Raw genomic sequence first — 13557 nt, 5'->3', positions numbered from 1 at the left:
GGTTTTGGTTCAGGTCATGATTTCTCAGTTTGTGAGTTCGAGCCCCGCATCAGACTCCACTCTCCACTCTGACAGCACAGAGCCTGCTTGGCTCTCTCATTCATTCTCTCTCTCTCTCTCTCTCTCTCTCTCAAAATAAATAAATAAAAGGTGTAAATCAAGAAACACAGATGTGTCTGTTTTAATTTTATCATAGGCACTCTTCACTCAATAAATACCAAAACATATATGCCATTCGATTCTGTAACATATTTCTTTGTTCTATTTTTAAGAAAAACAAAACAAAACAGTATATCAGAGGTCCAGCCCTTCAGTAGTGCTACTGTGCTCCTAGAATTCTTCTTTATGTAATCATTATTTAATTGATGATTAAAGAAAGAATGTTACTTCATCTTATATGAGTAAACACTCTTAAGTGCTATCTAGACATATAGGTAATAATTTATATCATTATTGATGCTCATCTCCCAGTTTCAGAGAAAAAAAATTATGATGTTAATTAAATTAGATTTTGTATGTGACACCATATTTCAAAATGGAATACATATAGAACAAGAATGACCCATGTTGTTTCATCGCCCACGAACCTTGCCCACCCTTGCATTTCACTGGATGTGCATAATCTAACTGCATCAGAACTGCTGAAATGGCTACACCTTATACTAACTGCACTTCCCTAGGCCCTGTCCTTTCTCCTCTGGAACATGTGTAAGATCCGCCTTCGTATCTGTTTGGTCTTCACACTATAGACAATGGGGTTTAGAACAGGGGGAAGTAACAGATAGAGATTGGCCATGAGTGTGTGCACCACTCGTGCTAGATGCTTCCCAAATCTGTGGATCATGGTGACACCAATGAGAGGAACATAGAAGAGGAGCACAGCACAGATGTGAGAAAGGCAGGTGTTCAGGGCATTGATCCTTTCAGTTCTGGAAGCAATGCCCAGCACAGTCTTTAGGATGAACATGTAAGAAAAGAGAATGATGAGGGCATCCAACCCCAGTGTGAAGATGACTATGATGAGGCCGTAGAGACTGTTGATGCGTGTGCTGGCACAGGCTAGCCGCATTGCATCTTGGTGGAGACAGTATGAATGAGACAAGATGTTGGAACGGCAAAAAGGTAGCCGCTTTATAAGGAATGGCACAGGCAAAACCACACAGACTGCTCGGGTGAGGATAGCTATTCCAATCTTTCCAATGATGTCATGGGTGAGGATGGAAGCATAGCGTAATGGTTCTCGGATAGCCACAAATCTGTCGAAGGCCATGGACACTAATACTCCTGATTCTACCACTCCAAATCCGTGGATGAAAAACATCTGTGTAATGCATGCATCAAAGGGAATCTCAGGGGCATTAAACCAGAAGATGCTGAGCATGGAGGGCAAGGTGGACATGGAGAGACTAACATCAGTGACAGCCAAGATGGAGAGGAAGTAGTACATAGGCTTATGGAGACTCTCATCTACCTTGATGATGGCTAAGATGGTACCATTTCCCAGGAGAGTTAGTGTGTAGAGAAATCCCAAGGGAAAGGCCATCCATGCATTTTTATCTGGCATCCCAGGAATACCTGTCAAAATGAAACTGTGATGGTTGGCATGTGATGTGTTTGAGTTCAGCACCATGTTCTCACCGTTGGGGGAAGCTGGGTTCACTTGGCTTGCAGCTCCTAAATTGGAAATACATTTTCATAGAAGACAAGTAAATGTAAATAAATGGCTTTATGAATAGAGAAAAGGAACAGCAGAGGGGGCAATTATATTAAAAACAGCATGTAGGAGGTGTTTGTATCACTATTGTTTCCTAGACAATCACATGATATGAAACAGCAGCACCCAAGGGCTTGATAGTGTAGAGCATTTTGCTAAATAATAATAAAAAAAAAGCCACTAGAAACTCACAACATCACCACCACATAAACACCTACCCAGAACTCCACTGCCATCACAAACCCACATTCACAAACACATATGATCTCATACGTGTGTGTGAGTGTGTATTCTTCCACATATCTAGGCATCCACTTCACTGTATTTATGATGGCCTACATTAGTAAATAGGAGCATTAGTGGATGACACTGTTCAAATTAATATTTAATATTTAACCTTCACAAATTTTAACACTTCTTGGTTTTCCATAATCACATTTTAAAGTAGCAATGAATAGGGAATAAAGGTGGCCCAGAAACAACCACACATAGGATATGAGACTTGCCACTTACAGAATTTTTATTTTGAGAACCTCCTAACATACCAGAAACTTGGGGCCAATCTTAAAACTTCTTTCGTCAAACCAACATTTAACCAATTTCACACTTGCTTCAAAACATATGAAATAAGTATCCCCTTTTTGTCTTTTGTACAGTCAAAATAAGATAACCCATTTCTCCCGGGCTCCCCAACAGATCATCCTCCATCTACTAGTGCCCCTGCCAATAATTCTTCATTTTGAAGTCAGAAAATACTTTTTAAAGACTTTTAAAATGTTTTTTTTTTATTTATTTCTGAAAAAGAGAGAAACAGTGTGAGCAGGGGAGGGTCAGAGAGAGAGGGAGACACAGAATATGAACCAGGCTCCAGGCTCTGAGCTAGCTGTCAGCACAGAGCCTGGCACAGGGCTTGAACCCACGAATCATGAGATCATGACCTGAGCCGAAGTCGGATGCTTAACCGACTGAGCCATCCAGACTCCCCTGAATAAACTTTTTAGATTTGAGATATGATTTATTCATCACCAGCAAGAGCTCCTTTAAGGACTTCTATTATACCTAGAACAGATCTTCAGATATTTATCTTAAAATTTTTTTTCCTTATCTTTATTTATTTTTGAGAGAGAGAGGGAGAAAGTGAGGGACAGAGAGAGAGGGGGAGACACAGAATCTGAATCAGGCTTCAGGCTCTGAGCTGTCAGCACAGAGCCTGACGTGGGCCCACACCATGAGATCATGACCTGAGTTGAAGTTGGTTGCTCAACCGACTAAGCTACCCAAGTGCCCCTCAAATCTTTATCTTAGCCCTACAGATATAGCAAGATTCAGCTCCTATGTCTATCTACTGCTCCCACACCAACTCACATTTTTTTCTCTCCCCTTTGGTCTCTTCAATCCAGACAAATTTGCAGTGTTTTGGTTCCTGGATCCCACTGAGATACTTCCTGATATAAGATCTCCACATATGTCCTTCCCTGTTCCATATGCCTCTCTCTACCTTCCATACAGCTCCTAAACAGGAGCTAATCAAAGCCTATCCATCCATCCCAAGTAAGCCTTTTTCAAATGCTCATAGTAGTTCAGATTTCTTAGTATGCTGTTTTCATATTCTGGGCATTTCTTTATCATAAATGAGTACAGTTAGTTAAATACTGCATGAGTATTTGTTTCATGTCCCTCTGTCCTGCTAGAAGTTAAACTCCTGAGATTAAAGGAATCTTTATATGTTCATCACTTAATAGAACACATGTTAAGCATATATTGGTGTTTCCATATGTGTTAAATGAAGTAATGAAACAATAAATAAATTAATATGAATGATTGAATGTCATCATTTTTTTCAGAAGGCTTACAATCCTCAAACTCCTCTCTGATCTTCTGCATATAGGTTGGGAATCATTAACCAAGAGAAATATCTCTTTTTCTAAAATGGCACAGATAAAAAACTTACACAAGGAGTCTTTGAAAGATATCATGGTGTCTTTGTTCTCACCCAGGTGCCTGGCATGGGAAAGGAGAAAGAGAAATCTCAAAAGCCAACCAGGTGCACCAATCAGGTAGGCTTCTCTACTTCATCTGTCTCCTGTTCTTCTGCTGTGAGTTGAGGAATTACTGTTTGGGAGACAGCATTATGAAGAAGTTACGTTTCAGATTCTGATCTCTTAGACACAGAGGAATCATCAAGAGACAGTGTGGTCCACTTACAAAGGTTGAGTTATGTGTTGCAAACAGAATCTGGATTCAGAATCTACAATACATAACACGTAGTTGGTATTTCTCTCTCCCAATAAATCACTATGCTCAGATTTAAACAAAACACTTTGTGGTGTCTGTCTAACCTGTTAGCTTCCCCTTGAAGAAGGGGCTTTTTTATACTTTACATGGTAAGTGAGAGTCCTTCACCTGTTTGGACCTGCTGATCCCTCTTCTCAAACAATGTGGATGGCTTTCACTTGGGAAGGATCAGTTGGCTCATCCCTGCTGGATGGTTTTCTTGGAAAGATTTGAAAAAATCTTTGATATTCTTGAAGTCCCCAGGGCCTGTGGAGGCAGTGTTGTTCCATGGAAATAGTGATTCTTGTTTTCACAGATTCTTTCTAATGTTTTTGACTGTTTTTCTTTATCCAAATGTGTTTTTACCACATCTTCTTTCCCTCTCATTCCCATCTCTTTTCTTCTTTCCCTTTTACATTCTCTCTAAATGTTCAGCCCCTCTTTTTCTACCTCCTAGTTCAATTCATTTACTCTTCCCTCTAGTCTTTATTTCATTCTTCCCATGCACGAGGCTCTTCCCTACAGTACATGTAGTCCTTAATACCAACACGTACATATATTTTCTTCCATCTTTTCTTGTCTACACTCTTGTCATCTACTTTTATCATTTCCCTTGCAAGAATTTCTATGAGGATTCAGTGAAATAAAGTACATAAATAATTCCACACAGCACTCGCTATGTAGATACAGGGCATGTAAAAACTATTTTAAGACTAATTTATTACCTGTATCAACCTCTATGCTTCAGCTCAGAATTGATTTGGCTTCTTTCCTTTCCTGATGTTAGCAACAGTACACTTATGAAGACTTCTCAAACCTCTGGTGGTGTTTGGAGTCTTCACGACTATATAACAATTTCACAACTCCTCTGTAAACATCACTAAGGGGTGTTGTTAGCCTCTAGGCTAGTTTATCACGATTCCCCTAAGGAGTCCAAACCCATCTGTCAAACTTTCCTTTGTTTTGCCAACAAATCTCAAATTTTTCTTCATTTTATTTTCACTCTTTCAGCTAAGTTTGAAGAAGGATCCACTTCTCCCTAAAACACATATGTGCACATATTATTGATATATATAATACTTGTATATATGTAATAAATACATATTAAGTATTTATTATATATGTATATATACATACACAAATATATATATACATACATATATATGTGTGTGTGTGTGTGTGTGTGTGTGTATATATATATATATATATATATATATATAAACATATTTGTCTCATGTTGAATCACAAGTAGGTTCTAGGATTCCAGCCAAATGTTGGTCCAGGTCTCTGACTCCAAACCAGTCTCAGTGATGACCTAGTATGTTCTGATTTACCCTGAAATAGGGATAGGGTTTACTGTTGTTTTGGGATGGAGAGAAGGCTTGGTTGGACTATCCATCAAGAACACTGAGAACAAAGTTTTCTGAATTTGTTGCAGTCTTTGATTTCCTGGGTTGTTATTTCAATCTATCAAATATAATTTCTTTCATTTGTTTTCATGATTTTTCTTCTGTAATATTTTTTTCATCAATGAGGTAATTCTTAAATTTATAGAAACAGCTGGTTATTTCATCAGTGTGTGCCTTTGTGTCTACAGACTCCAAATACCACCTCTTTATGCCCCTTCTGATCTCCTTTATTTTCCTTCATACACGTAGTTACATTATAAAAGAAGAAAACAAAAGCCAGATATAAATAATTCTTATGATGATGCTTTTTCCCCCCAGGCACATTAGAGAATGTATTGTGTAAGTCTATGTATTTTTAACTCAAACCCATTTCTTTTCCAGTGTGTATTACAACCTATAGAAGACCACCTATTCAATAAATGTTAAGAGCTAGCACTTTGTAATAGTTGTTTCTGTATATTTTTTACAAAGAGTTTGTGACTATGTTTAGAAATCTATGATTATTTGTATATTTATAGTTTTATATAATCTTACATGTGAGAGGTGTGTGTGTGTGTGTGTGTGTGTGTGTGTGTGTGTGTGTGTGTAATTTCTATAGATGAGTTTTTATTCTTTTTAAACTGTCTTTAAGCACTCCAGTCCATTAAGGGTAAGGGGTTCAGAGACAAAGTCTTTGCCCTTAAGGAGTTTCAAGTTAGTGAGAATGCTTAACACTCCCAGATCTCTTTGAAGTACTGTTAGACACAGAAATACACACACACGCACACACACACAAGTGATGCAAACTTTCTGAGGCTTTTAACTGGTGGTTTGGACTCCTCTGAGGATATCAAGACTTGTCTCAGTCATATCTACAGAAACCAATGCTGCCTGTAGCCTAACCTTTTCCAGAAAGACTCCCAGATTATCCTAACAATCAGAATTTCCTATTATCTGGAGCTCTATTTTATCAAAGATCTGCTTCTCTAGACACAAAATGGCACAGTTCAGCAGAAAAAGTAGAGTCTGTGATGTCTGATATACCTTGCTTGAAACCAGTTTTCATTTTTCATCTGTTTTATCCTAGAGAAAATCATTAGACCTCCTATTCATCAAACATTTCTGTGTCCTATATTATAACAACTTCTCCTGGTTAAGTCTAGCTATCTCTCACTTTTCCCTCTGTATTTATACAGCCCAATGTGCTAGAAGAAATTGTACAATCATGTTGACTCATTACCAAATAGCTCACACACTCTGTGCTTTCAAACAATCATATTTAATGACTCTTCCCCTACTCCCTTACATCTTACCGAAATCTTTATTCTTTGTTGCTGATCTCACTTCCTACTTCATTAAGAAAAATGAAACAATTAGAAAACAATATCCAGTGTCCTAAATTACATTTACTCACCTAAGAGATTCAAGTATATGCTGATTTCTCAGTTACCTTATATAAACTAGATGAAATATTCATAATCCTTTCTAATACCAATTCTTCTAAGGGTGCCTGGGTGCCTTGATGGGTTGAGTATCTGACTTCCACTCAGGTTGTGATCTCACGGTTTATGGGTCTGAGCCCTGCCTCAGACGTTAAGCTGACAGCACAATGGAAGCTGCTTTGAATTCTCTGTCTCCCTCTCTCTCTGTTTCTCCCATACTCTCTCTCTCTCTCTCTCAAAAAGGAATAAACCTTAAAAAAAAAACAAAAAAAACTCACAATTCTTTCAATTTTTCACTAAGCCCTTTCCTGTGTCTACCCAGAACATAACTTCAGTAATTTTTTATGTGTTGGTTTGTTTTAATACTCTTCCTTAACATAATGTCTTTACCCTCTTGATTATCTGTATGAGCATCAAGCATGATGTCATGTTTTCCATTAGAAAAATGTGTTTCAGCCAGCATTAGTCTCAGTTTGTTATTCTCTTTAATGTAAAACACTCTAAAGCAGAAAAAAGTTGTCAGGGAAAGAGGAATTTCTGCCTACTTCATATGATGTATAAGGCACTTCTCTGGATAAAGTATTTAAAAAATATAACAACAGAAACATTTTCAGAATCTGAAAGTCGACTAAACCCATGCAATCCATTTAGAAACATTTATGCTGGAAAAACTTTTACAGCTTCAGGTAAGATACCATTCTCTCACCACTGACTTTTTTTTAAGTAGTTTTACAGATTTGAGTTGGCTTTTAAAAAAATGAACAGCTGTGCTGCTGGAGTGCAGACTCAACTTGAGCAAGAGGGAAAATACAACCAAGGCTGTGTTAGCTATGTTAGCTCAACTAGGCAAAATTACTAGAATATAAACACAATTTTGGTCATTTGAGTTTGCAAGTAGGGCACCAGAAAGAAATTTAACAGGGAGAATCTGGAAATAACAATAATGAAAGGGTTAAATGAACTTTGTATGCACCCCTTGCTTTCTGAGAAACTATAATTATGTTGGAGAAACCCAAGAGAACCTGTAAGAAAGTCAAAGCAAAGGGGTATTTGAGAACGAGTTGAATATAAAGTATGCTCCCCCAATAACATGCAGGTCAGTCAATGAAGTGTTTTTGGCTTCGGGTTTATTGACATGTCACCAAGATGTGCAGACACGTGAGCAACTCATAAGAAGCCAGCCTAAAAAATGAAATATAAATAAAAGCAATCTAGGAAGAAACATCCGTGGCTGTACTTAGCAAGAGAGATTTATTGTGGGAAGGCAGATGTCACAGTTTAAATTCAGACAAGTTCCTAAAAATTAACAAAAAAAACCCCCCCAAATATAGCAACCCTTTGAAAAACAATTATGAATGTAAGATAGCTATGCTATAATATTTAAGATACTGAGTTTAAAAAAAACAATCTGAGACTTTCAAAAAAACAGAAAAGCATGAACCATAATCAAGAAAAAACAGCAATCAACAGAATCTGACTTGAAAAACACCCATATATTGATTTTAGCAGACAAATAATTCAAACAATCTATTATACATGCATTCAAATAATTAAATAAAATCATGTTCAAGTAATTAAAGGAAATGTGATGATAATGATTGAATGAGTAGGGGAACTTCATAGAGAAATAGAAATTAAGAAAGAAACAAAAAAATTATAATAAACTAAAACTTAGAAAAAAATCACTTCATGGACTCAGCAGATTTGAGAAAAGAGAAGGAAGAATCTGTGAACTGGAAGACAAATAGAAAAGTCTCGGTTTCAAATAATATAGAGAAAAATATTGAAGATAAATGAACAGAGTCTCAAATATTTGGGAGGAAATATCAACACTCTAACATATGTATATTGGTAGGTCCAGAAGATGAAAGCAAAATAGCAGAATCAATATTTGAAGAGACCATGTTAAAAACTTCATATACTTAACAATAACAAATAGTACACATGTCCAAGTAACTCAAAAAATCTTAACTGGAATAAATACAAAGATATTAACACATAGAAATATCATAACAAAACTTCCCAAAGCCCAAGACTGGTAACAGCAAAAAGAAAATGATTAATCAAGCTACAGGGTAAAAACCTTGAAATACTTCCTGACTTTTTATCAGGGAAAAAAATGGAGGCTGGAAAGCAGTGGAATGGCATATTAAAAGTTCTGAAAGGAAAAAAAGCAGTCAAACATTAAAGCAGCAAAATAAAAATCTTTAACATGAAAGAACACAATAAAGGAGAAAAGGAAGAACCAAAAAAACCTGAAACACATAAAAAATATCAACAAGACAGACCTAAATCCAACCACATCAACAGTTACATTAAATTTGAATCAACTGTAAACTCCAATCAAAAAGCAGAGATTGTCAGATGGATAAAATACAAAGATCCAAGTATGTGCTACCCAAAAGATCCAAGTATGTGCTACCCACAGTAGTGTAACTTAGATTAAAAGATACAAATAAGTTGGAAGCAAAGGATGGAAAGAGTTTCACCATAAAAACCATATTCATAAGAAAGCTGGAATGTCTCCACTATCAGACAAAATAGACCTTAATATAAGACATATTACTAGAGGCAAAGGGAGATATTTAAAGGTGTCAATACATGCAGATCTTACAGTAATTATAAATGTCTGTGCACCTAAACACCTAGCCACAAATACACATGAATTTAAAAAATGAAAGAATTGAAAATAAAAATAGACTATTTAACAATTATAGTTGGAAATTTTAAAAATTCTATATTGGTAGTGGATAGGACAACTAAACAGAAAATCAGTAAAGATATAAAAGACTTAAAAGACACTATCAACTAACTTGCTATAACTGATCTATCTATCTATCATCTATGTATCTATGTATCTATCTATCATTTATCATCTATCTATCATCTATCATCATCTATCTATCATCTATCTATCTAATCTATCTATCTATCTATCTATCTATTTATCATCTATCTATCTATTTCTCTGTTATGGCAAGTTGACATATATATCTCTATCTCTATCTCTATATATCTATATGGTCTACCTAATAATAGCAGAACACTAATCCTTTAAAAACATAAAACATTCTCAAGAAGAGACCATATTCCAGGCTATAAAACAAATTTTAAAATTTAGAATAATTAAAGTCATATGCAGAATGCTTTCTGGCCACAATAGAATCAAATTAGAAATTTAAAAAAGAAAGAATGTGCATTTAAGAAATAATCTTAGAGGAAAATATCTACCTTTAAATTCTATATTAGGAAAAAGTCAATAAATTAAGCTTCTACCTTAATGGAGACAAAGAAGAACAAGCTAAATGCAATATCAGTATTAACAGTGAAATAATAAAGAGCATTGCCAAAAGAGAAAAGTGAAAAGAAAAACATAATTTCATAAGACCAAAGTTTGGTTCCTTGACAAGATCAAGGATTTTGATTTTCAGCTAAGTGAGCCAAGAAAAAACAGATGACATTAAAACCTCAAATCAGGAATGATTGAAGAGATGTCACCATCAACCCTAAAGACATAAAAATAGACTACAGTGGAATTTTTTTTTCAAATTTTTATTTAAATTTTAGTTAGTTAACATATAGTGTGATATTGTTTTCAGGAGCAGAATTTAGTGATTCATCACTTATATGTAACACCTAATGACAAGGCCGTCCTTAGTACCCATCAGCGATTTAGCCCATCCCATCCCTCTACTTACCTCCCTTCCAGCAATCCTCAGTTGTTTCTCTATAGTTAAGAGTCTCTTATGGTTTGCCTCACTCTCTGTTTTTATCTAATTTAATTTTTCTACCCTTCTTCTAGGTTCATCTGTTTTGTGTCTTGAATTCCACAGATGAGTGAAATCATGTCTCCATCTATGACATTGAAAATGACAGCATTTCATTCTTTTTTATGGCTGAGTAATAATCCATTGTATATATGTATACCACCTCTTCTTTATAGATTCCTCAGCTGATGGAGATTTGGGATCTTTCCAATAATTTGGGTGTTGTTGATAATGCTGATATAATAATTGGGGTGCATGTATCTTTTTGAATCAGTATTTTTTTTAAATTTAAATACAAGTCAGATAACATACAGTGTCGTCTTGGCTTTAGGAGTAGAACCCAGTGGTTCATCTCTTACATGTAACATCCAGTGTTCATCCCCAAAAGTGCCCTCCTTAATGCCCATCACTCATTTAACCCATTCCACACACACCTCCGTCCATCAACCCTCAGTTTGTTCTCAATTTTAAAGAGTCTCATATCTGTTATGCATATCTATATATAGATAGATGATACAGATATAGATACAGTGCTACTATAAACAGTGGGGTACATGTACCCCCTTCGAATCTGTATTCTGTATCCTTTGGGTAAATACCAAGTAGTGCAATTACTGGGTCATAGGGTAGTTTTATTTTTAACTCTTTGAGTAACCTCCCTACTATTTTCTAGAATGACTACACCAGTTTTTTGTTTGTTTTTTTTTTACCACCAACAGAGTGAAAGTGTTCTCCTTGCTCACCAACACTTGTTTCTTGTATTATTAATTTTAGCCATTGTGACTGGGGTGATGTGGTACCTTACTGTGGTTTTGGTTTGTATTTCCTTGATGATGATGTTGAGCATCTTTTCATGTGTCCATTAGCCATCTGGACGTCTTCTTTGGAAAAAAGTCTATTCATGATTTCTGCCCATTTCTTAACTGGATTATTTGGGTTTTTTGGGGTGTTGAGTTTGATAGGTTCTTTATAGATATTGAATACTAATCCTTAATCACATGTCATTTGCAAATATCTTCTCCCATTCCTTAGGCCACCTTTCAGTTTTGTTGATTGTTTCTTTCACTGTGCAGAACCTTTTATCTTGATGAGGTCCCAATAGTTCATTTTTCTTTGGTTTCCCAACCTCTGGTGGCATGTCTAGTAAGAAGTTACTGTGGCCAGCATCAAAGAGGTTGCTGCCAGTGGTCTCCTCTAGGATTTTGATGGTTTCCTGTATTACATTTAGGTCTTTCACCCATTGGATTACAATGGAATATAATGAATAATTTTATGCAAACAAATTAGACAAATGTAGAGGGAAAAGGAAAATTCCTAGAATGACAAAAATTCTCCAGGCTGTTTAAATAAAAGATTTTTAAAAATCTAAATAGACATATTTAAAAGTTAAATACTTGAATTAATCATTAAAATATTTCTCACAAAGAAAACTCCAGGTCTAGATGATTTTACTGTGCATTCTATCATAAATTTAAGGAAAAAATAATACCATTTCAAAACAGACTCTCTTGGAAAATAGAGAAGGGAACATTTCCTTACTCCTTTTATGAAACTTGTATTATTTGATACAAAATCTAGATAAGTGTATCCCAAAAAAACTACAGAGATAATCCTTTATGAGTAGAGATGCAAACATTTTAAATTTTTTTTTTTTAATGTTTTATTTTTATTTCTAGGAGGGAGAGAGAGAGAGACAGACAGCGTGAGCAGGGGAGGGTCAGAGAGAGAGGGAGTCACAGACTGAAACAGGCTCCAGGCTCTGAGCTGGCAGTCAGCACAGAGCCCGACGCGGGGCTCGAACCCACGAACCGCGAGATCATGACCTAAGCAAAAGTCGGACGCTTAACCGACTAAGCCACCCAGGCGCCCCAGAGATGCAAACATTTTAAACAAAGTATTAGTAAAGACATATAACAAGCAAAAAAAAATTGTCCCACAAACAAGTGAAGTTTATCTCATCATGTGAGGTTGATTTAACATAAAAAATTAATGTATAATACCATATAAATAGATTAAAAGAAAACAAAAAAGATGATTGTATCAATAAATGAAGAAAAATCATGTTGACGTTAAATGTCAAAAAAAGTCTCAACAAATCATAAATAGTCATGTGAAAAGACTTTAGCATCCTTAATTACTGAAAAAGATTAATTCTATGATGAAGAACCACTACACATTCATAAAATCTGACAATGCCATACATTGGCAAGAATGTGCAGAAATTGGAATCCTTTTACATTATTGATGGAATTATAAAATAGTTCAGCCACAAACAGTTGGACATTTTCTTGTAAATTAGAGAAATGCCTATTATACGATCCAGTAATTCCTTTTCTGGATATCTGCCCAAACATGTCCATACAAGAGTATATGCTAATGTTTGTAGCAGCATTTTCATGATGGTCAAAAGCTGTGAACAACCTAGATGCATTTCAACTATCAAAGGAGTTAAAAAATATGTTTTACCATACAATAACATACTACTCAGCAAGGAAAAGGAACAAGTAATGAATACATTTGGCAACATGGATAAAATTCTAATAGGAGTTAAATAGGAGAAGACAATATATTTTATGATTCCATTTATATGAATTTCTAGTAAAGGCAAATTATAAAAATAGAAAGCATATCTCTGGTTTCCTGGAGCTGGAGAGAGGCCCAGGACTAACTTCAAACCATCATCAAGGAATTTTTTTATGTAATGGAAGTTTTAAAACTTTTTTGAGGTAATTGCTTTACAATTGTATAAATTTAATATAACTCTTCAAGTTGTACACTTAAAATGGACCAATTCTATGGTTTGTAAATTATGCCACAACAAAGTAAGGCAAATAAAATAAAATAGCAAATTAAAAGAAATCATTAGTAGACTGTTACTGTACTCTACGAGATGTAATGTTAGCCTTGCTAGAATGGGAGAAGCAAAGATGAAGGAAATTTGAACTATGCAAAATATATTTCGGTTTAGACCC

At 35.4% G+C, this 13557-nt stretch overlaps 1 protein-coding gene across 1 annotated transcript; it reads right to left on the bottom strand.

The window, feature by feature from the left end:
- Window positions 1-676: 676 nt before the first annotated feature.
- LOC120224950 (olfactory receptor 51H1) lies at window positions 677-1630 on the bottom strand. Its single transcript, XM_039223187.1, has one exon. The coding sequence runs from the start codon at window positions 1628-1630 to the stop codon at window positions 677-679; it is 954 nt and encodes a 317-aa protein (XP_039079118.1).
- Between the last annotated feature and the right edge of the window lie 11927 nt (window positions 1631-13557).

The sequence above is a fragment of the Hyaena hyaena genome, unplaced genomic scaffold (assembly GCF_003009895.1).
Source record: "Hyaena hyaena isolate Hyena2069 unplaced genomic scaffold, ASM300989v1 scaffold_1310, whole genome shotgun sequence".
NCBI lineage: Eukaryota > Metazoa > Chordata > Mammalia > Carnivora > Hyaenidae > Hyaena > Hyaena hyaena.
Note: the sequence above shows the minus strand (reverse complement) of the source record. Positions and strands in the feature narration are given on the sequence as shown.